The sequence below is a fragment of the Anas platyrhynchos genome, chromosome 14, assembly GCF_047663525.1.
Source record: "Anas platyrhynchos isolate ZD024472 breed Pekin duck chromosome 14, IASCAAS_PekinDuck_T2T, whole genome shotgun sequence".
NCBI classification, from domain to species: Eukaryota; Metazoa; Chordata; class Aves; order Anseriformes; family Anatidae; genus Anas; species Anas platyrhynchos.
The window spans coordinates 2,044,380-2,071,965 of record NC_092600.1 but is presented as its reverse complement, the minus strand read 5'-3'; the positions used below and the strand labels follow the sequence as shown (position 1 = coordinate 2,071,965).

General features: G+C 45.7%; 1 protein-coding gene across 5 annotated transcripts in view; it reads right to left on the bottom strand.

Annotated features, from left to right (window-relative positions):
- FNIP1 (folliculin interacting protein 1) overlaps positions 1–27,586 on the bottom strand; it is a 65,536-nt gene that overhangs the window by 18,264 nt on the left and 19,686 nt on the right. The window contains exons 1-9 of one of the 5 annotated variants that reach the window (XM_013091855.4): positions 25,504–25,669; positions 18,437–18,563; positions 9,441–9,584; positions 5,146–5,246; positions 4,819–4,893; positions 4,248–4,339; positions 2,061–2,144; positions 977–1,048; positions 95–230 (exon numbers count right to left, since the gene is read on the bottom strand). In XM_013091855.4, coding sequence (XP_012947309.3) covers positions 95–230; positions 977–1,048; positions 2,061–2,144; positions 4,248–4,339; positions 4,819–4,893; positions 5,146–5,246; positions 9,441–9,584; positions 18,437–18,563; positions 25,504–25,514 — 842 coding nt within the window. In that variant the 5' untranslated portion in view covers positions 25,515–25,669. Of the gene's footprint in view, positions 1–94; positions 231–976; positions 1,049–2,060; positions 2,145–4,247; positions 4,340–4,455; positions 4,720–4,818; positions 4,894–5,145; positions 5,247–9,440; positions 9,585–18,436; positions 18,564–25,503; positions 25,670–27,586 lie in introns of those variants that run through there. The other 4 variants (XM_027468207.3, XM_021266729.4, XM_072023208.1 and 1 more) reach the window with 4 other exon arrangements.

Here is a 27,586-nt window from a genome sequence, read left to right as displayed (position 1 = left end):
ACAGCAAGAAGAGGGGTATATATGCAAGAGCAGAATCAAGCTGACAATGGTGGGAAATTATGGGAAGCAACCCGCAGTATCACTCCCAGCTCACCATCGAGGGAAGACCCCGTTCTCCAAGCTGGTGGTCTGACTGCGACGCCACCGCCGCTGGTAGCTGCTAGCACAGCTCTTGTTAAACGAAGAGCCCGGAGATGGAAACGGAGTGATGAGCAGACTGCTCAGAGATGCTGCAATAACAAGAGCAGTAAATAAAAATCTCTCCAGGAGAAAGAATATTTGGAAAATAATACCAGCAACTTAACTATGACCCTGAACATAAACTGGCGTTGCTCATGAAGAGCCTTCTCTTTTGCTTATCAGTGCTTCTTATCTAAAAACAACCGGTTTATAACAACATTAACAAGCTATACAAGCACTACAAGGGTGGGACAGTCCTGCAGTTGTATATAATAGCCAACTTACAGGCTGCACCTTGCTCATCAACCCCAAGCAGCGGGAAATAAATTCTTTGTAGATAGGAGTAATATTAATCACATCTTTTAAAGGTCTTTCCACCCCCAGTGCCCAATACCCTGAATGAGGGAGGAAGGGAGGGGTTCTTTGAAGGCAAACTCATGTTTTAGCATCAGTACTCTCCTCAATTTGGTAAAGACATAACAAGTGTTGTATAGAAATACTGCAAACTCATTTCAATATTTAATCTGGCTTGTTTATTTGCAGTATGCTTTAATAAACCGCACTGCTGTTCAGATTAGCTCTGTGACGTTCCTAATGGAACACCCTGGATGCCTAAGGTATTTGTCCATATGTACTATGTACACATTAATGCTTATATATAACAAAAAAGAACGGTCACATTTCAGGAAAGCTATTTGATGATGTCTAGATGTCTCAGTAACAAGACAGATGACAACCTAGTCAATAGTACTTAATATTTTCAGAGTCTATAGGGTTAATGCAGAACTGACATTACCAGATCTCGCTATACCACTGTCTCTGTCCTCATTCTGCTCCCTCCCAGGCATATCCATAGGGTTGCTGTGAACTGTAAAACAAGGAACACCAATTAGCAGGGGAATATACAGTTCCTTTCTTGTTTGCAGATCTCCGTGTAATTATTGAAACAAAAACATGCTCATTAATTCAGATCAACAGCACTGCACAAGGCCATCACCAAGAAAGGCTTCTTAGCTGAACAAGCCAAGGCACTTATTTGAAAAGCTCACATGTAATTTTCTGCAGTCCATACACCTACTTCAGTACAAACTGAACCAGGCTCACTTTCACTATTTCTTTACATGGGTATTTTTTGATAAAATTTTAGTAAAAGGATGTTAGCCACATAGGTAATATTCAGTGTATAAACAAAAAAAAAAAAAAAAAACAAAAAACAACACAAACCAGTATCAACAAGATTTCATTCATATACTGGCCTTCTCGGCTCCTATGTATATAATTTTAAAAGGATTTTACAATGATGTCTTGAAGAAAATAAATACTTTGAAATGGTGAGCAGTGTATTGGCTGTTCATCTAAGCCATAAGCTATCCAGATTCACAATCTGCATATACAGAAGATCAAAAGTGTATCAGGCTTAACAGACTAAAACGTGATGTATTTTACAAATGTGCCTGTGAAATAGAAGCTACTCAGCCATGGAAATAAGACCCAGACACTAAAGGCAAGAAAAATCCATTTTGTATCAAGCTAGGTTACTTTTAGATTTTAGTTGGTTTGAAACAAGTCCAGATCAAAATAGCTTGACGCTATTGCGAAATATTATTTCTAGAAAGATGAAATCGGGTATTAAATCTGTGTAAGTCTTTCAAACAAAACGAAGCAAAAAAGCAACCAAGCAGCCCCAAAGAGGACTATTTAAATTCCTGCTGTCCTCTGGGGATTTAAAGCATGTACCCAAACAGATAAGAGAGCAGAAATCACTGTCCCTTTTTGTATTAAAAAAAAAAAAATCTTATTTCCAGGGCTGCACTACAAATCCACGTTTTGTCACCCCAGCTAGACTAGCCACACAGCACAGCACACAGCAAACTGCAAACCTGCAAAGAAAGAGGCGCTCCGGATCAGGCGGAGCGGACCTTGTTCAGAGAATGCCCGCCTAGGGCTGCAAAGCTGTGAAAGACCTACATGGCAAAACGTAAAATACACATGAAAGAATGAGGTTAGTAAAGCAGAACAGTCTGTAGGGAGGGGGCCAAGGGCAGGGAGAAGATATAAGCCAACGTAAATGCAGACTAACGTACGCAGGAAAATAGCTCTTACACTTAACAAGAACGTTGAGTCAAGGAGTATGGCTTATAGCTGAAATCCACAGTACGTATAGAATAAAAATAATAGAGCCAGCTTTACACCGTCTCCCATATAAGGATGGGCTTCTGTCCATGGGCTTTTATTTATTTTATTTTTCTCTGTTGAAAATGATTAATTTATGCAGGCTCGAAGCCGAACTTGATCACAAACAGGAGATTCATCTCAGAGCACAATGTTTGTTTTAACATCCACACTGGGGGGGTGTCTGAGGAACGCCGTCGCTGAAGGCGATGGGGGAGGAAGGGAGGGAAGGCAGGAATAATTCGTCTTGGTGGAACCAAGAGAAAATTACAGGCCGAAGTAGCTGTTCTGAGAAGTACATCGGGGTAGTGAAATCGTATAGAAAATAAAATGTTAGCAGCCCTAGCGGTTTGGATTAAAAGTAACACTGGGGCATAGATCTACAAGGGGCAGAGTGTATTTACTGTACACAGAGCTGGAAAAAATAAAGGGGTAGTTTTAATGAGTTAATTGCCAGTCCCTCTCCCAGATTCGAAGCTCCTGCTCCAAGTTTACTGACTGCAGAAAACGTGAAGGCTGCAGTGCCACAAAGCTCCCTTCCGTCCTCCTGGGTCTTCGCTCCTCATTAGAGGAAAGGCCATGAGTAGCCCTTTTTTTTTTTTAAACCAGCATAGCTAAAAAAAGCAGCTTGTAAATAGTTCCCAACCAAAACACATAGAGCCTTCTCCTATCACAGCCTGGCAAGAGTCGGCGAGTCAGGAGCAGCCTCTGGTATTTAGCAGAGTTGTCAGAAACGCTGCAGTTACAGATTAACCTCTGTGCCTGCCTTACCCAAGGTTCCCTCCGCGCCGAAATGGGAACTGTAAACAAACGCCCTCCGACAGCCTGAGAACCACAGGGCTCAGTTACAGACATTTCAGCATCCTCCTCCAGCAGCCCCCTCGTTGCTTCTTGTAGGTGCCCAGCAGTGCTCCTCCTGGGAGCACGCAGCTGGCACCGAGACCAGCTTTGGTCTGTGCCTGAGCTGCAGAAGAGCATTTAAGCTCAGGCTTAGCTTCAAGAATTCTACACTGTGCGTTGAAGTCAATGGGAAGGAGAGAAGTGGACACTTGCATCCAACAAGAATTAGGACCATGGAAGAGCCAGAGACCCCGTCAGGGTAACAAAGTCATCAAATCCACTCCATACCTCCAACCCTAGATTTTACAGACAGCAATATTCTGTAATGCGTAAAAAGAAGTCCCTTATTCCACCTACCACAAAAGACATTTTGTTTGGAAAGCAGACCGTCTAAGCCAAGGGAAAGGGAAGACGTGCTTCCACCTGAGCACTGAAGTACAGAATCTTTACTATCAGCTCTATTGCCTGCATGGGGAAAAGTCAACATCTTTCACTCTGTTACCTAAAGCTTGTGAAGCTTTCACCTACAGCAATTCCACAACAGCTGAGAATCAAAGACTCCAAATCATTTTTCAAGACTGCTTAACTTCAAAGATCAGACCAAAAAAAAAACAAAACACCATCATCCATCTAATCTGATCAAAAACTAAAGTGCAACTGTGCAAGGTTAACTTTGTACGGAATATGCAACCACATGTGCTAAGGTGGCCAGAGTACAGAAGGGAATGGAAATTATTAACAAAAACAAAATTGGGGAACTAAGCCAGGAAGAATCAGTCCTGCCTCATCTGAGATGTGCTGCTTAGAAGTTCTACAGATTGTTATTTTCCAACACATTTCTCTATGTATTTTCACATACACATGCATAGCTGCATATATTATTCCTCTGTCAATTCCTTGAACTAATTTATTCTCCTCCTAACCTCATCAACATTAATTTTCTGTAAAGTTCTTAGCTTCCTTGTTTTTTTATTTGATTCTACTTAGAAGACTTTCATATTCTAGAACCTGTGATTACTCAATGATAATAGGAAATAAAATCATTTTGTAATTACCTATATTCCCGAGAAGTCCATTCATAATCGTACTGTGGTCGGGCTTTAACGTATTGCTGTCTTGATTAATGAATTCAAGACTGTCCTGCAACCTAAAAAATCCAGAAAACAAAACATACAGCAAAACCTGTGATTTGTGTTTCAGTTTAATACAGCATCACTTCATCATGGCTCAAATGGAACAGACAAGGTAAGAATGCAGACTTACACTAGAACAAGCCACATTCTGGGGTGGGTCAATTAACACACAGAAAGCAAAATATCAAACAGTCCAAAGCCCGATGTTTTTGTAACATCTTTTTCTTCATCTTGGACTGAATTCCCCAACTCCACTGTTCTGTTCTCATCCCGTTCTGTTCTCATCCCGTCTCCTCTGTACCTCACAATACCAAGCTCCAAAGGAATGGCTCATTCATTCGCTTAAAGCAAACTGAGGTGAAGACAACCACAAGGGAAAGGTGAGGAGACCCATGGCAGGATATAACAGATGGCTATTTTTCCAAAAAAGGTCTTCCATGTTTTTTACATTCATCTGGTCATAAGCAATAGATAGGATTTCTAACAGACTCACGTATTCAGACTTCCATAGATGCTGCTTCCAGTGCGAGCTGTGAAAACTTTGCTGAGCATGAGCTGAGGAGGTGAGCTAGAGGTCAAAACGGAAGATGTCAGTCAGAAGCAGTGCCAGGACAGGCTTTTCATCTCCATTTCACAACCTTCCAGATTTTATAGACCTAAACACAACTTAACAACCTTTTGTGTACAAAGTGACATCAGAATAGCTTTAAAGCAAACCAGAAATTCCTTTTCATCTACACTTGCAGCATTCAGTTCATTCTAAATTGGCACCGAGGATTAAATCTGCTGAAATGACCAGCAGTAAAAAAATGCAACTTACCGGATCTGGTGAATTTTCAATGTGGAGCCCTTATAGCTCATGGCCACAGAGCCAAACATCATCTCTCCAAGCATGTTAGCATCTGAAGAGCACCGAGAACCCTGAAAAAAAATCCACTTGTTTTTAGGCATTTTAGTAGCACATTTCCATTTGAGGCAACATAAACCAAAGGAAAATAGGCCTCATGTAAAAGATGAACATGCAAAATCTCTCTCTGTATAACACTGTCAACACTAAGTTGAACAGTTCAGTAAAGATAACACTAGAACAGAAAGTGATCTTCAAATGGGCTGTGCAGCAGACCACTAAAATCATCCAACACACCTAACCCATTCAGGGCAGGGGGGCAGATTCAGGCTGCACTGAGCCTGGGGACTAAGAAGTTTAAAGGGTGTGATTACACACTTGGATGAAACAGAAGCAGTAAGCCCAAACCTCGTAACTGGTGGACAAGAAGAGGCACAAGTTCACTGGTGATCTTACACAGATTGCCCACTGGAGCCATGCTGGACCTGTGGTTTCTCAACAAATATTGATTTGTAACTTAGCCATGGATGGTGTTTTGTGCTTGATACATCTTTCTCTCTTGTTTCCTGGTACCTTCTCCTGCGATGGCACCAGGGAAGAGCTGCAGCTCTCCGAGCTGCATGCCATGCTGGAGATGAGCATTTCCTGCTAGCTGGCTGGCCAGAGCCTGCTGTAAGGCACGCTGCCCAACTACAAAGGAGGAACGCCACTGCTCAGGATCACAGGCTAGATCAAACGCTGCAAACAAAACCCTAAAATTACAAGGTTACTCAGGGCAATCAACTGCAGACGACTGCTCAGATGACAGTCATCTAATTTGTATGCTGTCAATGCCTGAGATTACCGTCCCTTTATGCAGGGCTGTTTCTTCTCTCGGCTAGCAGCATGCTAGCACTGGCTCTCCATTTGTGCCTTGCCCTGATTAATCTGAAATACAGTGGTCCTGCACCCACAGAGCTCAGGCAGCTCACAGATGAGGTACTTTGGTACTATGCAAGAGAGCAATACACCTCCTCTGAGGTGAGTGATAACTCAGATCACTGCCTCAGAGCAATCCTTCCAAAAAATGTTCCTAAAACCAGCCATGGAAATAACCTTGTTCTTGGAAAATGCTAGGTGACGTATCCCCGTACCCCTTATCAAAGCCCTGAATGCGCAGGATCCCCACTCGGATTCCTAAATAGGCTTGGAATATATCTCGATGTTTGCCCAGCGTCAGGCAGTGAGCTCATAGCACAATCAAGGACAGGGTGTCCACACCACAGATTCCTACCAGGAATAAGGAGTGATACGGAGACGACCACTCAATGCTAGCCCGCAGAACAAGGGCAAGAAGAAGGAAATGCTAATCGACCAAAAGGCAGCACACTTGTAACGCTCCCTAATTTCCAGCTCTTCTCAAGCACTCTCAATTAAGATGACAGTCCTTTAACAGACATCCTATTAACCTCTGAAGTCTGCTATCACTGCAAGAAAGATAGGGGAGAACTAAAAGGAGCAATCAGAGTTATAATAATGAGGATGTAATTGCAAGGTTTGCTCGTGTTCATATGACAAGGCAAAATCTGGTCGTCAGCTGAGTCACACAGAAATTTCCACCCTTACTTTCCAAGATACCTCCCTGCCTAACTGTCTGGGTGCACTGTAGGTAGGACTGGAAAAACTAGACTTGAATCAGTCAGCAGGACCCAGAAGCTCCAGGGAAGTACAAGAATGAAATTTAATGGCTCTGGGAAACGATGGCTCTGTCAGCATCACGAAACCTCGACGCGAGGAAACTACCAATTATTACAGCCAAATATTCTGATTGCTGTTTTTTAAATCTGCCGCAGATCTCCAATTGAAGGCCTTGTTCTGAATAAATGTCAAGCCCTTGATGGTCAGTTTTGGTTTCTACTTTCTGCTAGTGTGAAAATCTATTTCTACAGCTGAGGAAATAAATGCTTGAAAGTAAAATATTGATTTTCCTTGTCAAGAAACCAAATTAAAAAAAGCAAGTGAAAATCAGCTGCTTTCAAATTTAATTATAGGGGTTTCCCTTCCCTCTGAGAGACACAGACAAGCAATGCTGAAGGCAAAGAGTGTGGTAAGATGCACCCATGGTCTCTTTCAGTCTCTTTTCATCTACACTTCATGGCAACTATTAAGCTATGCATAACAGAAGACGCACATCTTTAATGCACTCAATATGGAAACACTGCTGCAGCTCAACTCCTTGCCTTTAAATCTGCAAAATAAAGGTCACTTGAGACCAAAGTAGAGTGCAATCAGCTGAGGAAAGAGGTTAAATATTAAAAACTCAAATGAAAAATAGCCAAGGAGCATCTGGTAAAAAGGGCAGAACCTCCAGCATTGACAGCTTGGACACGAACCAATTCCCTAGGTCATATTTACAAGCTCACGTTAAAAAAGATCATAAACCACCAGTAAGTGTTTGTTACTGCACATTACCATATTGGAGCTAGTAACATTTGCATTATTTGGAAATTACTTTTCTTAATATAACACCTCAAGCATTTACTATTCCATATGCTGTACATATTGTCCTATTAATAGCTAAGTACGTATATAAATCAAAAAGGCAATACGGAGATAATCTCAAAATGTTGTGATCAACAGTTCTAGAAGACTTTCAGTCTTGAAAACATTGACAAGCAGGTACAGAAGAGGTAACGCTAGTGTAATAATGTCCAAAACCTTAGATTTCACCTTCCAAAGAACAATTAGAATTGCCCATCTCTTGTCAAAGTGTACTGAAACGAGGAAACAAGAACTACGTAACCGTCCTATTAACATTGTATTATGTGGACTTCCATTTTATACCATTAAAAAAAGCAACAGAAGAACTTATAAATACTGCAAACCCATTAAGTAGCTTCTGAAGGTACAAAACAGAGCAGTTAGAAGACAGGAAATACCAGGCTGATGGACGCCTGGACAAACTTACTAGGGCCCTTCCATATACATGATAAATTACGATACAGATTTTATCATGCAGTAAAGAACTCCTGTATTTATGGATCTCTGCTCACTTGCTGAGGAGGCCTGGAAGGAGTACTGGCCTCGCAGTAAATAATTTACAGCGAATACTCTGTGGAAGACCAATTTAAGCTGGAAGATTCTCGCACACTTTCCGAGCCAGACACATGGCCACGCATCAGTTCACCTCGGTGAGATTTTGACTGGGAGATATGCATGAGGAAGTGAGGACTTAAAAGGGAAAACTTTCCACAGCTTTAAATTACGCTGCCGTGCTAACCACTAAAATTAATTTCCTTTAATAACGTTGGACGTTGTTTGTAGAGAGGCTGCCCAGCAGGAGAGAAGATTTCTGGCTAGCGGGGAGACATCGCTTTTCTTGGTCGCACAGTGCATGAAGGGGGTCACCCCGTGCTGGAAGAAAGTTCTTCCTTCCATCACCATGGCTAAATGCCCTTCCAGGAAGGGAGGAATGGAAAACAGACCTTCAGGCACCTTTTGAAACTGTAGAGAAGCATGTGACGTGAAAGAGAAAACAAGAAGAATCTGCAGCTCACCAAACACAGCGAGAGCTAGCAGGACAGCGGGAAAGTCAGCACCGAAAGCTTCTTCGTTTCTATCTACAGTAGATGAAGACATCAGTAGTACTGTACTTCAGAATACGTCGTGGAGATAGCAGCCTCCCTCAAACACACAATTACTTCATTACAAAGAGTGGAAGGGCTTAGTTCTATTTCAGGATGGCTTAATATAAAACACTTGTGATCCATGGAAGGGGAGATGACAGAAATATATCCGTGTCAGATGACTCTAGCTACTCCCAGAGCCAAAATCTCTTATGTAAAATGTAACTCAAGTGTGCTGAAACCCTCGTTATAAAGCTGTTACCCAGACTATCCTTTCACACCGCATATTTCTGTGTTGCTTCCCTGGCATTTAGCTATCAAGTAAAATACACTACCTCACTGGTACCCAGATGGGATATTTGCGCCAAGTCTGCTCGCACTGACTGAGCGTTATCACCCGGGTCACAGGAAAGAACAAACGTCCTGAAGAACCTTCTGCTATTGAAGAACCATCTGAGAGTCCCAGCTGGTTGGTTTTAAACTTGTTCAAACCCAAGGCTATAGAATTAAATAAGGATCAGCCAGAATCAAGTCTGATTTTGACTAGAAATTGCTCTCCCCAGCCAGCATTTAATTTCAAGTGTTTTAAAACATTCAATACCTCACCTGTTGTATGTATTTGACATAGTTATATAAAAAAAAAAAAAAAGGAAGAGAACTCACCTGATATTTTGGGCATTGTTCTTTTGCATCAGAGAACGAGGAGGATGAATTGATTGAACTATCCAAGGAAGAAGAGCTGTCTCCTCCGGGCTTCAGTTGGCAACATTTCCCAAAAACTCGCACCTGAGCATCGCTGCAGAGTTTCTGAAACACACAACATATGTGCCACACTGAGACCCCCAGCCACAAAATCACTGATTATTGTGATGTTTATTGCACTTACCTGTCTGTGTAAAACATTTAAAGACATTTAACAGCAGAACGGCTTATGCACCAAGAAAACTTAGCAGAGTAGTTATTAGCATCTCTCACAGCCTGGCTGTAGGAAAGAAAGCTGAGCTGGTTTACTTCCAGTTAGCCAGGAGCCAGCACATCACTCCAACTCCATTTTCCTAAGCAGACATCCCTCTCTGAAGCTCTACCCATCTCTTTTTTAGGCCCAGGATTACGGGAAAGGAGGGCATCAAAGTGCTCAGAGGACAGCAACAATAGGCTCCACCTGTTGCACCCCACTGCCTGTGCCCACTGGGGCAGAGGTGGCAGCGGTGTGACGTGCACAGCCAGACCACACCACAACACAGCTCCCGATGTACAGAAAAACACCCAGACTGGGAATGGCTGAGCCAGAGCAACACAGAATTCGGGAGGGATTAATGTGACAGGCTTAAGTGGGAAGAAAGGTGTTACTTTACAGATTTCTTTCTAGCTGCGTCCATGTCCCCGTGTCTTTCAGAGCAGTGGCACGGAGGGGACGCGTTCCTTTCCTTCTGTTTTCAGTATGAGCGCACTGTGAGGCTGAACACGACAGCTGAAAACCACAGCTGGTGTTACAGAGAAGCCAGAGGAGTTCCACAAAAGGAGGGAGAAATGGTCCAAGGGTGATTTCTGATGCGTGATTCAGACAGAAAGCACAGCAAAAAAGGGAGCTAGAAAGGCTCAAATGGAGCTGGAACTGAAATGTGGGATCACCTGGGTGTAGGAGTGTGACTCTACACACACATCATCATCCGTACTAGCACTGGAGATGCTCCACCAATATTTTGTTCGAGATTCAAAAATATGACTTCACCTGCGAATCCCAGCAGCCTGAGCAGGATCAGCCCACGTCCATGCCATTTACACTGGTATTAGGCAGCCCTCTGCACCTAGAGATCTCAAAGGACTTCTTGTATACTCATTAAACTTGGAAACACCCACGCAAGGTTGACATTATTTACATTTGCTAGTGCACAGCACTGAGAGACAGAAATAGTCTACACGGCTTAAAATTACATAGTAACGCTGCCCTGAGACTTTCTCAATTAACATTTCCCATACAATCTCCCAACCAGGGAGAGCAAGCTGGAAGCAAAGAGCACCGCAAGCAAGGTTCAAAGGAGAGATGGAAGCAGCGACGTGCCATTACGGGGCACAGCTTCATCTCTGGGCTCACGGGTTTTCATCACGAGCTCCCACTTCAGGGAAAATCATAAGCATGTCTCAATCTTTAATAGCTAGAGAAAAAAAGGGCGGAATAGGGAAAGTGTGAAATACCCAGCTCATAAGGGTGGTAACTTCATGTCTCCGCTCCACAGTCAGCCACACGTGGACAAGGAGGCTACCCTGAGGGCTGGGGAGGGCTGGCAGATTTTGGTCAGGGACAGGATGGGGATCCCACATGTCCATCCCGCGCTGTGCAGGTTGTTGGTTTGTCCGTTTGTCTTTTCCCCTGCTGTGTGGAACACCTTAGACACCGGATGGCTTTTCCTTGGCCCTAACTATGGGAAGATTTAAGCAAAGCAGCAGCAATGTCAGGGATTATTGAGCTCCCCACTGAGCTGCTGCTGCAGTTATAGAGCTGCTGCCACAGAGAGCCCGGAGGAGAAATGTGCAGGCAGGTCAGCAGATCGGTGGCAGAGGGGAAGGAAGCATTCACCAGCCACCAGGTTCTGTGTTTTACTGCCTTGTGCACCCTCCACAGTAGTACCCTGTCATTACGACACGCTGCGAGTACGTTGGATTCCTGCAATACGTGGATTTGCTCATGGCAAGTATCTGTGGCTCGAGCACAGTGCACAATGGCTGGAACATGTGAATGATCATCATATGACTGCAGTAGGAACTCGTGAACTAGAATTGCATTTTATCTCTGACACAAACAACAATGTCCTAGGCTAGGCAAGCATCATGTGATAAAACCACATAAGATCCACAGGGTTACAGAAGCTTTTGCAGGCAAACCACATTTCAGCTTGCATTTTCCATCAGATGTTGAAAGTTCCCTCTAAAAAGCTCCCATTGTGAGCGAGCTTCCTTGAGACTGTGAAGCCAGTAAGTGCATTTCTACAAGTGACAAATGTTCTGTGCGCTAAAAGAACAGGCTTAGTTTGCAAATTACTGACATTTAACTAATTTCTTTTCCTTTCCACTGCATTTTTCTGCACAGCAGCTTTCCCCAGACCCACTGCTGGGTCTGGTATCTTGAGGTAAGAGTTGCCTAATCTAAATAGGAACCAGGAAAATAGTCACTTGGTATCTGCAGTGGTATTTAATGAACCAAGACTCCTGTGAGGCGTCTGTAAAGGTCAGGATCTTTCAGATACCCAACTTTTTGGAACCTTGCAAGCAGTAAATCCCTCCTAAAATGCAAACCACTGGCAAACTTTGGTTGTTGCGCTGTTAAAAACTTACCACGTGCTCAAGAGTAACCTGCTGGACAGTGAGATCAAGTACCTGCAATGCCCCTCTCCTCCGCAGTCACTGACTCCAAAGGTCAATGCAACGTTAGGTGCAACCAATCCCGAGCTAGTACGCCACAAAGGAGTGGGGTTACTTGCATTCAGTGTAACAGCTGAAACATATTCAAGCCAGGTTTCCAAAACTAAAACGGTAACCGAATTATTTAAGAACTGCATAAGGACAAATTTCAAAACTCTGCATTTTCTTTTCAAATATACAGTTACAGTAAAGCAGCTCTCTAGGCACGGCGCTCCTGGAGTGCTCTGAAATGCACATTTTGCTGGAGAGCAGCACATCTGCTGGAAGGATGCTGCGGGCAGCTGCCGCTCCCGGCTGCCACGCTGCCTTCCCCACTGCGACCGCGCTCTTTGTTCCTTCTCTGCCAACTCTCTGCAGATACCCACAGCTCCAAAGACTTCCCGACAGGCACAGTTCTTACGTTAGAGGTCATAATTTGCTGCGAGTCTTGGAGACCTACCAGGTAGTACTGAAGGTAACGTACAGCAAATTACCTTCATAGTAAGGCAGGGTACAAAATAGGTCTCTGCCACGGTTCTGCTTCTGGAATCTCTTTTCTGCACCTCTATCAGCAAAGACCTTTAACTCTTTGCCACCGTGTCTATAAATTCCCCAGTGAGTGGAAAGAACATGCACGGTGCTGTGCACAGGAGGAGGAGGCAGAGGAATTTCCACTGAGCAAGTTCTGGTTCGGGGATAACAAGACAGTGAAAAGGAGCCTGGTGCACTGAACTAAACCCAGGCTGCGCGTGTGTGTGTGTGTTAGGGGCTGTGAGTAACAGAAGGAAAGAGAAATGTCATCGTATGTTTTATATTCCTCTACCTCTCTGCAGCAGCCTGTGCTCAAATACCACTGTGGCGGTGGCGACAGAGAAATCCATCTACTCAGATAAAGCCACCATTCTTCGGGAACTCTGTACCCCACTTCCAGAGCACATTATTCAGCAAAGGGAACTTCACAAAGCTGAAAAATTCCTCCAAAATTGTTAAGTTAACTCCTTTGCTTTATTTTTTGGTCTAAATGTGTAGTTAAATGTGTTTCTGTCTAGGACAAGAGAGTAGCCTGAACAGGCACTCACACTTTCCCTTTGAGTCCTGCTGTAAAAATCCAGGTATCTTTCCTAAAGGCAGCTCTCAGGGGCTGCTTTCTCACTGTTTCCAGAGTTGCCAAGTTCCTCTATTTGTCATCGGTGAGTGAAAGAAGTAAAAGGACAAGCTGCTGCTCCCCCACTGGCGTGCTGTTTCTGTGCAGAGAACAGGCAGAGCTCCGAAGGCAGGGCTCCTGCTCTTACAGCTGGGGGCTTTGTCTGCTGGCCCTGGCTCGCTGGAAACCTGTCCACTGGGAGCGAGATAGAGCCCAGAGTCTTGATTTCACACAACTCACCTAAAAGCAAAGGGCTCGCTATCCGATTACTAATCCCTCAAAGCAATTTACTGCTCACCATTTATCCAGTGCTGGAGTGTATTAGAACACGTGGCTAATCCCCGCTTGTTTAAATCAGCATGCCATTTTTCTGCTTTGGGATAAATGTGACATTTGGAGTGAAAGAAATTGCCGCAGTAGGAGATCAAATATCATCTGACCTTTCGGTTATGTTATCCCAAAGATAAAGACAACTAGGTTACATGGCAAAATGAACTTTTTGCTCTCCAAATCCAAACCCACTCTTTTTTTTTTTAAGGTTGTACCTCCAGATCTCAAAGCGTGCACCCTTGGCCCTCTCTCTCGCTTTCACTTCTTCCAAACAAACAGCTTCTGAAAATCGTCTTCTGTCTCTGCATCCTGGAAACAAGCCACGGCCCTTTTCCGATTCATTGTCTTTCCCCCTTCCCAGCCAAACCACTCCAGCTCTGGATGTGAGCTCAGCACAGTGCACAGCTTGCCTCTTGCTTTCTTTTCTCCCTCCTCTTCCCCTTTCTCATGGTCCCTCTGAACCCTTTCTTCCACACTTTCCTCTCGGCTGATCTTTAGACGTAGGAAATCTTCTAGCTCCTTACATGTCAACCAGCACCTCTCTTCAGTCAAATCCCTGGCAGTACACGTCGCCTTGTTTTGGACAACACAAAAAGAAAACAAGCAGTTAAACCAGACAACTAGAAACCAAACTTGTCCTCAAACTCATTCAGTTTAAGGAAAACACCAAGGCAAACTCCTCTCTCAGCTTCTTTATTTACTCCACACCTTGTGGACCACTCCTGGGGCATCCTTATCCTGTCTTAACATCCCAGTTAACATCCCAGCCAGACCCAGTACAGACTGGCAGCCCTTTCTGTTTCAGCGGGTCCTTGCACCATTTCTGTGACATAACCCGTGCACACAGCAGCAGCACAGCGAAGTACGCTCACACTCTTCGCAAGGGTTCGTGTGAGCAGTGGTTGGCTTCGTGGTTGAGAAGCCAAGCACTCAGGCAAGGGCCAGGAAACGCAGGGTGAGGGCTGAAAGCTGGCCCAGCTGGTGCATGCACCCCGAAGGAGCTGCCTGTCACGCCTGGCCTGCAATTCAGCCCTCAGAGGACCTGTGGGCTGAAAACTGGGCAGGGAGGTCTGGGCTGGACCTTGCATGGACACGGGGAAACGAGCAGGGAGGTGAGATGGGCGAGGTGGTACGTGTGAGCAGGAGGCAGGCGAGGAGACGTCACAGGAAAAAGAACAGACAGAAGTGAGTCTACCAGCAGAGATCTGTCACAGGCTGCAATACTGTCACCTGCAAATCAAGGAATCCAGCCTCACTAGGAACCAGACGCCTATCAGCACGAGGAGCAGCCTCAGACTTAGTTCCCTAGCGGAGGATTTGGAAGAAACCCACCGGAGTGCAGTGGAGGTGCATCCCCATCCAGTGAGGCAGCCCCGGGGACGCGGCTGTCTGGGTGGGGACCACGGCGGTGAGCAAGGGCGGCAGCGGTGCCCACTTCTCCTGTCACATGCTGCCCTCGTACACCCAACATGCAAACGCCTGTGCTGAGACATCTGCTCATGATCTGGTGTCACAGGGCTGAAAAAGGCAGGCGAGCTCTTACGGGATCCCCTGACAAAGCTAAAAGAGGAGAGTTAGCTAATTTTCGGGTGTTTGTGGGGAAAGAGGCAGCTGTCCAGGCGCTGCACCAGGTATCTGCTTGCAGAGCCCGGCTCATCATTGGCCATCCCCTGAAAAGTGGGGGAAGAACCTCTCGTGCTTCGGACCAAAAAAGGTGTGGGGCTCGCAGAGGGGAATCTGCCTCCCTCCACAAGCCAAGTGCCCACAGCTGCCTAGCGCGGCTCCGTCTGGGTGGAAATGCCTGGCACAGCCCGGGGCCAACATTCCCGGTGCCGAGTCACCCGGCGGCTTCGCAGCTTTGCTCGTGAAGCTTAACTCTATCGGGACCCGGGGAAAACACGGTGTCTCTGCAGCGTGTGGCAGGGCACGGGCACCTGCCGTATCAGCGTCCCCGAAATTAGAAGTGTGCTTAACGAGCCCACTGGGAAGCAGGGTTATTTACCAGTCATTCTCTCTCCAGTCCTAAAGTCCTGGGAAAAAGATGTATTTTACCATTGCTACAGAGACTCTAGAATTAAATTTCCAGCAAATTTACCACCTTTTAGCACAATTAAAATATTGTAACAGCAATACCAGGAACCTCTCGGCTGCCTTCTGTCTGCCTCTGCACAATAAGCTCTCTCCAAATTCTTGTTTACCTAATATTTAGCTTTATTGAAGACAAGAAGAGGCTGATTTAATGTCCAATGAAAACACAAAATCCTTATGTGCGTTATAATCACATGTCCCTCACAGAAAATATAGACTCGGTAATGCTTTATTAATTAAAGCCTAGCTTGGCATGAGCACAAACTCTGTGGTTTTTACTTACCAAAAAGTTGAAGGCTAGTTTTATTTCTTTAAACATCTGCCTCTGGACAAGTTTGCCCTAATGCTCCTTGAGTTTTATAACTTTCCCTTATGGAATTCAAGCGACTGAGCCTTGGTGCACTGCACGCACCTCCTGACATACACCGAGTTTAGATATGTAAAATATAAAATAGAGAAAAATGTATCAGATGTTGCTGCAGGCATACAACCCAAATTATAATTGCTTTCAATCAGACACTTGTTACACATCTCAGAAACAACAGAGGACAGGAACTGAAGAGCACAGCTGCCAGCACAGAGCAAACTGGCACGCACTCGGCTCTCTGAGCTACACAAACTGGTCAGACTTTAAGCAGAACAGCCTGGCCACCGCCGGGCACTCTCACAACCTGCCCCTCGGTGTGTTTGTAAATCCAGAGGTATAAATCATGGTAGGAAACGGGGGGCGGGGGGAGAAGATGCAGAAAGCGCTGCCCTTTGTGGGCCACTAACAGATAGCCTTTCACAAGGGAGAGCGCCCAGCCCACACACACGTCTCGCTGCAAAAGGGCAAGAGTGCCTTGGAATGTGCTTAGAGCCAAGATCTGGCTTTGTACAGGCAGGGTGTGTCTTTGCTAATGAAAATCGTGATAAAGAACGAGGAAAATAAACAATGCGATTCCTTGAAAATGGCCAGTGTGTATTGCTAGCTGTGCAAGGCTGTACTCGGCTTGCAGCGAGCTGAGCCCAGGACTTGTGCACATTTTCACCTGCTTAATGTTTCTAATAATGCAAAGTTTTGTTTTATGAGGGAAGAATTGCCTGACATTACATTATCTGAGTGCTGCAGAAGGCAGACACCATAGCAAGAAAAGGTTTTCGATATACTCTCTTTCTAAGTCTCTTAGTAGCACAGAAAAGAATGAAAATGTACTGACTTACCAGACACAATCAGGGGCACTTCAAATACTCTGGGAACAGTCTTTCTCCACCAGCCTCACATACTCGTATCAAAGGGAATGTGATCATAATTTATTCCCCTCCCCCCCCCGCCTTTCCCTTAATGAAGAAAATAAAGAGGAGATAATACGGAACCGTATTAGCCTCATTATCTGCTGTTTGTTCTGTTGCTACTGAGCTGCCACAGACAACTGACTGTGAAATAACCCGAAACAATGAACTTTGCAAGCTAACTGTGCAAGTACAGATCTATCTTAAAGAGGCTTTGGGCTTTCAAGAAATCAATTGAAATACAGCAAGAGGGTTCATGCTGCACAATGCCTTTCCTATTAATGAAGAAATGGTAATAAGCAAAGCCAGCAATTAATCACAATAAAGCTCTTTAAAGATCTTCTTGAACATTTGTTCAACTTGCCTTACGTCACACATTCTCAAAAAGAACTCGGAAATCAGGCCCTCAGTTCATAATACAACCGTGCCAGTACAGGCACGGTGCAAGCCTGGAAGCTGGTGCCTGATGACACACAAATCGGCTCCCCGAGGTTAGGATATGTGGAAGAAGAGCTCAGAATCATGATGGGAAGCATCAGGCTTGCAGTATCCAGCAATGGGCTGGGGGAGTTCACAAAGCAGATGAAGAGCCTTCTTCTGGCTGCAATCCAATACCCAACACGAAAACCAGGGCTTGGAGGTAACACGTTATTTCGTGTTCTCCTGCTCACAGAACCCAAGAGGTCTTAGGGTTAAAAGCAGCTGTGATCATAAATGCCATTTCACGCAGTGCTCTCTGCTTGCAGAACTTAAAATGCTTTGCAAATGTTTGCAGAGATGGTGAAAGGGAAGTTCAAAGCAGTGAAATAAGTTGTCCAACCTCACACAACCACTTACAATAGCACTGTGGCTAGAAATTAATCTTCTGGCCAGAGCCCTTAGAAGGAAGTATCCTCCTCTGACTGCATCCATTACAGTTTCAATTAATAGATTACCATGCAAACCATGCCAAAAAAAAAAAAAAAAAAGTTTTCAAGTAACTTTGTGTGAGAGCCGTCAGCAAAGCATGGGAACAACAGTTGGCAAAAGCTAACCAAACAGGACATGAGAGGACACGGGACTGGGAGCACTTTCTGACTCAGAACACAGGTCCCGCAGCGGGAAGCGTCCATGTCATAAAAGCTTGTCAATAAACATTGGATTATGCCCTGCCTCTGCCTCCTAGCATCGCCTGCTGCAGCCCCGCGGAGGAATCCTTCTCTTGGAAAGAGCAGAAAGTAGAGAGCACAGGAGGAAGAAGATCACTTGAGTATCTAAAGCTGTTAAGAGTGAAATCAGTGGAGCCTGAAAAATTTGCAACTTCACAGGCATTTAAATATAGCCCTGCATAACACCGATGTTAATATGGCTAAACCGGAACGTTTGTATTTTATCAGTTTTATATTAAAAAAATACAGAATACAGCCACGTAAATCGCAATACTCACCGACACTGAAACGTCCTCGATTTTCCTTTTAGCGCTGGAGTCAAACAAGACATTCCGTCCTCTTCTCTCGCAGTCCTGATACACAATCAGTCGGATCTGACTTGGGTCAAACTCCGGCAAAGGCCAGCTTTAATTAAAAAACACCAAAGAGATCAAATTACTACAACTCTGTAATACACTGCTCTTTCTACATTATTTCTATATCCAACTTTATTAAAGCATAAAATCCAGCAAGTGCAATGTCATTTCATCAAACGCTTTGATCCTGTAGCCAGAATTGTGTCTTTTTGATTTTTTTTTCCTACACTTGCAAGTAGCCAAATTACAGTGGCATAAAGGGCACCAGTCTGCTACAGCCATTGCACAAGGGTGTGTGCGGCGTTACAGCTCTCGTGCTCTGTCTTGTGGTACTTAACGTTTTCCTCAAGTTCCAGGTTCCTGAAATCAAAGCCATAGGAGAACTGCAGTAAGACACACGTACAGAGCTAACTGCAGCGTTATGAACGACATTGAGACCAGGATATATCTGTCACGATGCATGAGCAGACAACCACGCATAGCTTGGACCTGACTACACTCAGGTCCTTGCTATATTCAGAGCCAGAAATAATCTCCACTTAAGCCACCGTGATTCAAGGCCGTGTTCCTGCCCGGGTCAGCAGAACGCCCACGGCAGCCCTCTTCTAACACACCTATCCCCAAATTGCTCCGCAGATGGTGAAGTGCAGCAGGGCTCTCCCAAGCCTCTGCCTTCCCTCGTGCCGCTGACCTCGGAGGAGCTCTGCATCATCCTCAATTCCCAAGGCCCAGAACAAATGGCTTTCTATTCTAAGCAGAATGGAAAAGGACACGCGTTGTGACACCACAGGGTGTGTTTACAAACAAACAACAAAAACAATACTAGTAAAAAAAAAAAAAATCATCAAATATTGCCAACCAGCCCAGCAAGTGTTATTACCCTTGGGCCTGGGAATTCATTTTCGCTGCTACCTGCTCAGTGCTTGGCAGACAGGAAACAAGATGCCTGCTCTGTCCACGAAGCCAGGCGGAATCACCTTTCAGCTACTTACGAGCCATTTCCTAGATCAAGTGAAATTCTATCTTGCTTATCCCTGGCTTTTAGGCAAGCAGCATTAGCACGAAACACCAAGAAGTGAGAAATGAGAACCTGGAAATTTCCAGCCGCTAACGGAGGATAGCGGCTCCAAGTTTACGAGAAGGAGCAAAAGACTTTGAGCAAAAAGACTCCTGTTAATGAGAATACAGAGTAAAGTAATCTAGGCATGCTAGACTCCAAGACCATGGTAAATTTTACTCTCCCCTGCCCTCCTAATTCACAAAAGCAAAGAAGCAAAGTCGTGTTCTCTGTGCCCATGCCTCACATCATCGCTACGTTAATGATGATTGTAGCCAACAACTTTTACAACAGGTCACAGCAGAGAATCAGTTCGATTGCCAAAGCCACGGATGCCCATCAGAAGCTTTTAAGACTGCCCAAGATAAATTCATGGGCCTTACAACTAGAGTAGTCCCAGCTAGCTGAAACCAAGCACCACTACATACAGTTACTCAGCCTTGAGAGAGGAAATCCATTTCCTAATCCTCTCAGCCCCACCATTTAGCAACCGAAGAGAAAAAACAGAAGCTGTAGAGGAGATGGTGTGCAACAAATGTCCAAAGCGACTTATTACAAGAAAAATGCTTGAGCAACTTGAAACTGAAATAACTTGGTTTAGCTTTGGGGGCAAAGAGCCCTGCACCCTCTCTGCTAGGGCACCGAAAGCAGTGTCTGCAGAGGGACACGGCCACACGAAGAGCTGACTGCCACGATCTGAGCAAACCGTACCAAAACCCAAGCACGATGGCATGATCAGAGCAGAGTTTACATCAGCAGGGGTCCCTGCTAACAAGCCCCATCTTGCATTTCAGAAAATGTAAGAAAACCAGCAGAGTTTGGGAGGGCTCCTCGGAGAGCCTGAGATGGAGGCGCACGAGGCTGCCAGCTAACCTGGCTTCCCGGGGAGCCATCTCCTCTTATTCTGAAATTACCAGAGGGCTGGAAACTCATCGCTCGAGGTAAGCCACTGGGGGTCCCATAAAGAAGCGGGATGTGACAGGAACAGCAAGCTGCTTGCCAAAAAGGTACTGCCACTCGCTCCACCCTTGCAGCACGTTTGAGTTTCCTTCATGCTGGGACAAAGGCCTGTCTTCCATTACCTCGTACTTCTGATATTTGACTTTGAAATTACTGGCAAAGAAGGGCAGTAGCTGTTCCAGATCTTAGTAAAGTCTACTTATAAAAAGCTCCAAGAGCAGATTACACACTAAGAGGAGAGAAAGCTAAATATAAAACCCTTGCTGTATTCGGAAACATATTTGATCAAGGTAACAAGAGCTTGTTTACTTCTCAGCTTCTTCACATGACATTTCCACTTTCTCTAGACAAGCATTTAGCAGATATTTCAAATCATAATTTGTGATAATTCCAAATCGCCGCTATCTCTGTTACATAACCCGGTCCTCAAGCACGTTGCAGCCTTGCAAAAACATTCCCTGGCAATAGCGGGCCGCTTCCCAAAGCAGCAGAAACTTTGAGAGAGCTGGGGGAAAGTTCATTCAGACAGACAGTAAACATGGGCAGCCTGGCACCTCCGACTCGCCCCGACCACCTCCCACATTTGGGGAGGAAAGGGAACACGGAGAGGCTTTGCTTTGGCTGTTGACAGCTTGAAAGCAGCGTTAAGCTGGCTATCTGGATAGATTATCCCCAGAAACGCATAGATTCCTGCGTGCAATACGCAGGGCACGTTCTCAAAACAAATAGAACAGGGCAAAACTCCAGCGCCGCTCTTCAGCCGGATGAAAACTGACCTACATCTTCTGAACATAATTAGTTCTGCTTATAAATGGAAACTAACTTTGACATTTAGCTGATATTTTCTCCAGATTCTTGCAGCAATCTAGGAGATGGAGAATCAAGTGTTCCAGTAACGCTAAGGAGAGGTGAGCCTCCACCTCCTGTGCTGTTCTGGCTCTAGCAGCTGTCCTAACGAGGAGCTTCTCCTGCATCACCTGTCTGCTGTTGCGTGGTCTTTCCTTGGAGCCGATTACATCCAAAAATATAAATTCCACCCTTTTCACCAGTGCCTTTGCCACAGTTAGCACTGTAAGGGCAGAAACCGCGATAAATGGTTTCTGAGCAGGATACTGGTCCTGTGGTGATCTCTACCAAACAGAAAATAATTTGGCTGCTGGAGACCCTGAAGAGAAGACCCCGGCACCTCTCTGGGTACTGTGCCAGGGCGAAGCACTGCCTGGTGTTCGGGGAACCCCCTGTGCTCCGGTCTGTGCACTCTTGTACTGGCACTGGGCACCACTGAGACGGGCCCGGCTTTGTCTTCTGCATCCCCTCCCCTCATGTACTTGTACGGATCCATGGGACCTCTTTACATCTAAAAGAAAAAAATGCAAAGGAGACTAAATTCAGAGGATTACCAAAGGCTGGTTGGATACTGGGCTGGATACTCAGCTCTGCCGAGAGACTTCACACCACCAGAGTGAGTTTAGCTGGAAACTGCTGTAATCAAGTCATGTATGTAGCTAAAATGGATCGCAAAAAAACTGGAAAGCCAGGGCCCCTTCCCTCCTGCGGCATGGCTGCACAGACACTGATGCAAACACAGAGCATGGACAGAAAGGAATAACTGGACAGCACAGCAAGCTTCCACTGGACCAGCAAGGAAATTATTAGAAACTAACGATAATGAAACTAAGGCCTGGTGAATGCTATTTTAATGCACGTTCACACTTACACCCTACTATTGGTCAGCTTTTATCTCTCTCTTGCCCCACTTTGTTCTGTCTTTTTGCACCTAACCTCCAGGAGTATCTGCAGTTTACATGAGCAGATCCTTTACGTGCTCTGCGACATCTCCACGAGTCGCCTGGCAAGCCAACTCCCAGCTCTCCCCAAGGATGGATTTTCTCATGCATCCAATTCCTGCAATTTATTACTGCTGCCATGGCCATTTGTCAGCAAGAGGAAACTGAATGGCTTTAAACTGATACTACTACACTCCGGGCAAGTTTTAATAGTTGAAAAAGCAGACACAGAAATCCCTCGTTACCACGCCACCAATTAAAACACGAGGTTTTCACCTGTAATGGAAAACAAATACATTCCTTCCTCCTTGCTTCCACTACAACACAAACAGCGCTTTTTCATTAAAATAAGGGTGTAGTTTAATACTATTTTTCCTTCTGCTCAAGGCTTAACTTTTCAAACTATTTTATGTTAACACAACTTAGGTAGTGACTGATTACTTTTTAAACAATTAACAAATACTGTAGAATGCTAAAAGAAGAACAACTGAAGCAAACTGATCAAAATATTAATCAGAAAGGAATTGCAGAAGAGTTTTCTAAAAAGTAAAATTGCTCAAAACCAGACCCTGACTAATTATTGAAAAAGTAAGTTGCAACTATCTAACTATTGTTTTCCTACATCATGTTACCCATAGTTATAAAAATCGCCCGGTGATGAATCACTTCAAACTATTTTTAAATGCATCTACGCAAATGATATTTATAGTTTATGCTAGCTTATCTGTTCTGCATGTTTTTCATGTTAGCACCTTTTTAAAAGGCTGACAGGGACAGCCATGGCAGAGCAGACTGCAGGTCTACCTTGTCCGTGCCCCCCTCGTGGGCTGGGCTCAGCAAACCAGCAGTAGTAAAACTGTGTGGAAGGAAATGCTTTCCTTCACTCCTCTCTGATGAGCAGCCGAAGAGAGGTCCAGGGATCCCGAGAGCTTATCTGGAACACCTGCACATGATGTTCGTCACCTCTGCTGTTACGGTGGCGCTTATTAGACCCAGGCAACTTCCACATAAGCATCCTTGTGTTGAAGAGCTTGAAACACAAGCCTGCTCCAAGACGTGCACTGGGACACTTCAGATGCCGATTATCCACAAGTTCCCCAGATGTTTACACTCACACAGAAGCACAATCACTTGCACATATATGGCCCAGTAGTATATAGGATCCTGCAGCTGCTTTGTTAAAGGGAAGGGTGAACAGAAGCACGAGGCAAACAGTCCTTGTCTAGCCCAACCACTGTACCATACAACTCTCACCTCTGAGATGCCTGCTGCAAGGGATTCCCTTCTTCTGCCCAAATTCCTCCACACATTTCTAATATCTGCTACTGGAATTTTTTCTTTGAGAAGACACAGTAAAAGTTGAGTCTATAGGACACGCAGGGAGGGTATTCTATACAATTTAATACCTTCTTATGCAGTTCAATAATTCCCTTATTATTTGACCACCGTTAAACAAAGACAACAGTGTAGATCTTTCTGAAAGAGCACAACTAAATTGAAACCAGAGAAAACAGCAATGTATGGCAAGTTAATAATGCTTCCAGCTTTGGAAGACCTTTCATTAACTGAGCATTTTTTTTAAGCAGGCATGGGCAAGTTATTTAATTTTTAATAGGAACACCTGAAATGCAAAAGAACATTATCAGGATTCACACGATAAGGACGATCCAGACTGCATCACTAATTTGCAAAGTTGGCATTTTCAGTGAGAGATTCCATGTAACTCCTAGTGACATGACATGGCCGTAAGGCCGGGAGGAGGAAGGAGATCCCTACGCTAGAGAAACCGCGGGCGTATACTTAGAAAAAAAATTTTGCAAGATAATTGTCTTTATAAGAGCTGAGGTCACTCCAGGGTGTTGTGGTGAATGCCTGCTGATTCTGCAGGGAAAGCTGGTGTTTGTGACTTGACCAAGGCCACTGCGGGAGCCTGTGACAACTGATTGCGAAGGAGCTTACCGAGCACTTCGGGTGACGCTGCCCTCTATCACTCTGACCTCAGCTGGGGTTTCGCAAAAAGCAAAGGATCTGTCTCTGGGTAGCCTGGAAGAGCTGACCGAGAGCGGATCGCCTCAGGGACAACCGCTCACCACAAGTGCCTGGTTCAGCAAGGACGTTTTTAAGGTTTAGCATGAGGAAATAACATTGCTCTGAAAATTTAAAAAAAGAATCCAAACCACCTCCTTGCCATTTCTTGAAGGAAGGATGAGGTGTCCACAGGCATCGCCGCGCTGCAGAGGTCAGCTCTATGCTAACATCTATAAATCTGCCTCATTCAGTTACCAGCTTAGCAATCCTCACCTTGAATAGCTGCACTGCTTGAGATCCAGGAAACTTTTGCTGCTTGTGCTAAGCACCCTTTGTACGCTAGGCACAGTCACTCAGATATTTCACACACAGTATAAGAAACTTGGACCTAAACGTCAACTTCCTTCCACGGTCCCTGGCTCTGTCCAGTCCTGTAGCTGTATATGAAGCTGACTTTAGTTTGTTTTTATTTTTTCTCCCCCTCTACTAAGTCACTCGGCTCTCATTAAGATACCTAATTTATACTCCGAAGTCTAATACACGAGCCAGCTGCCTTTCCACAAGCAAAAAGGCGGAATTCATACAGGTTAGGTGCAGTCTAGTCAACACATTAATCATAACCTGCAGTGTGATATCAAAAATAAGTAGGCTGGAGGTTTTGTTAAAGGCGTGTAACACGTTCAGGAACTTTGCAACCTGCACGGCTTCGGGACTGGCAGTCAATCTTAGTAACTCGATAAAGTATTTTGGGGACTATTCCATACGTGTCACTCAAAAAGCACCTGTTCGGTGTCTAGATGATTTAGGCACATATGTGGGTGCAAATATACGCGTGTATGCACACGCACAGGCTCCTGCTCTTACAAAATTCAGTATAAATTTCTGTAAATTAATTTCACCAGAAGACAAACAAGAAACACCTCCTTTCAGTTAAATGCCCTAGCGCTACACACCGGCTTTCACATTATCCATCGCGCTCCCTTTTGCAAAACTACAAGGCGAGAACCCACCGAGGGCGATCCCTTTGCCGATACCCCCCTGGGGGCAGTGGGCACGGAGCTGTGACAGGACCCTCAAACCCCTGAGGCTGCCACAGCCTCGCTGGGCTCCCTCACGAACCCCTCTGAAGGGCTGCAAGAGCGGCGCGGTGCCCGTACCTGGGAAGCATCGCTGGACCCCCTGGCTCCCCGCCGCTCGGGGCAGTGCCGTGCCGAGCCGATCCGTGCCGATCCCAGCGGATCCCAGCCGATCTGAGCCGTGCCGAGCCCGGCCAGCAGCGGCCGCCAGCCCCGGCCGGGCTCCCGGCACCGCGGGGCCGGCGGCCCTGAGGCAGCCTCCCGGCAGCCGCCCCGCCCCGCCCCGCCCCGCCCGGCCCCTCAGGGGGCCAAGGGGGGGGGGATCGGAGAGCTGAGGGAGCGGGGAGATGGCGCCCATTGGGGGCTCCCGGCCCTCTGAGGGTGTACATGGGGTTCTCCCCCCCACCCCGGGCATGCCGCCAGCTGGTGGGCTTCCTGCTCGCGGTGTGGGAGAAGTGATGTGCCTCACAGCGATCTTGCCCAGCTTGGGTGTCCGTGGGGCTAACCGCCCGCCTCATGCTCTGTGTCCTCTTCAGACATCAGGCAGCAAATGGATATAGGCAGGGGAACAGCCCCACAGCTCCTGCTTCCCTTCTTTTATCTGACAGCCCACCACTGGCTTCGCCAGCACTGCAGCAGTGGGAGACCCATGGCTCTCCTGTCCCCAACACAAAGCATAGGGCTATGGGCACACAACAGCTGAGCTCCGTCCCCAAAATCCAGCAATGCCACCGCCCCAGGCACCAAGATCCTCTCCTGCTGCACATCCCCTGGACACAGCCTGTGAGAGGTCCCTAACCTACCTGCACCACAGGAGTTTTGCCATGGCCTTTTCTGTGGAAAAAATGTCTTCGTCTTTGGTGCTGTGCAAGGGTTTTGATGCAAAAGCAGTGAAACTATGACACAGAGACTTGGTTTCAAAGCCAGAACTATGATCTGCTGCGAGCACAGGTGTTTCAGGGGAAATTTCTCGTCGTTGAGGCCTTGATCCCACAAGGACAGACACCACAGGGTTGGCTTTTCGTGTGCGAGCAGTGCCAGGGAATTCAATGGGATTACTCACATGAGTAGGGCTAAGCATGTGCGTGACTGCAGGACCCATGCCTTACAGCCAAGCCTTGCCTTTAAAGCTTAAAATGCCACCCCTTGGGACCTGGAAGCAGCAACATTTGACCTCTGTCTGCTACCTTCGTGGTGCAGCGAAAGGAATGTGCCGTACACAGAAACCTCCTTTACCTGTGTGGCAAGCGCACTGCTCTCTAAAGGTTACTGATGTCAAAAGTGACCTTTTTCTTAGAGATGCAATAGTGAGAAGTTCAGTGTGATGTATTATGTAAACATTTATTTACAGGAGTAACATCTAAAGTTTCCATTTTACCTCAGGGTAACCCGACGCGCGCTGAAGACAAGTGCTTTGAAAGCAGACCCAGCCTCCATCCAACAACTGACCAAGAAAAATTGTTGGAAGGAATTCCTGATCAAACCCAGCCACAAAGCCGACGGGCAGCGGGCTTCAGCCTCAGCCACACCACCAAACATTTATCGCTGGGGGAAGGACTGGTGCTGCTCGGGGCTGCCCCACCCCCGGACCCAAAAAATAGGCAGCCCTTTTTAAGATCAGATGTGCACCACGCGCTCCTCCAGGTGAGCATCCAGGCAGAGCGAACCTCCTGGTCAGAGCTGGACCAGGGGAGAGACCTGCTCAGAAATACAGTCTCTTAAGATAGGGAGATTTTCTGGGCACACCTGGAGGTACGTGGGGTATTTCAAAGCTGAGTCCAAGCCCGCACTCAGATCCTAGGCTAGGATCTGAGGTGGTGGCTCCTTATTAAACATAAGCCCAAATCCTCAAAACAGCACAGGAAAAGAAAAAAAAAAGTTACTTTCTTCATTTTATCCACAGGCACTTCTGAAAACTTAATTTAAAACTACAGCAAAGGCTCATATGCAACTTTTGGGTATAAATCAACCGTTTTTAAAGTCAGCAGGCAACAGTTTGCTCCGACCACAGGCTAAAAAAGTAATGAAATGATTCATTTTTGTTCTCTGCTGCCTTAACAAGTTTTCTTAGTCTTTCTCCTGAAAGAAGGCTTCCCTCACACACGTTGTAAAAGCACACAACAAAGAACCAGTAACTAAGCCAAGAAATGTTTATTGCTTAGTA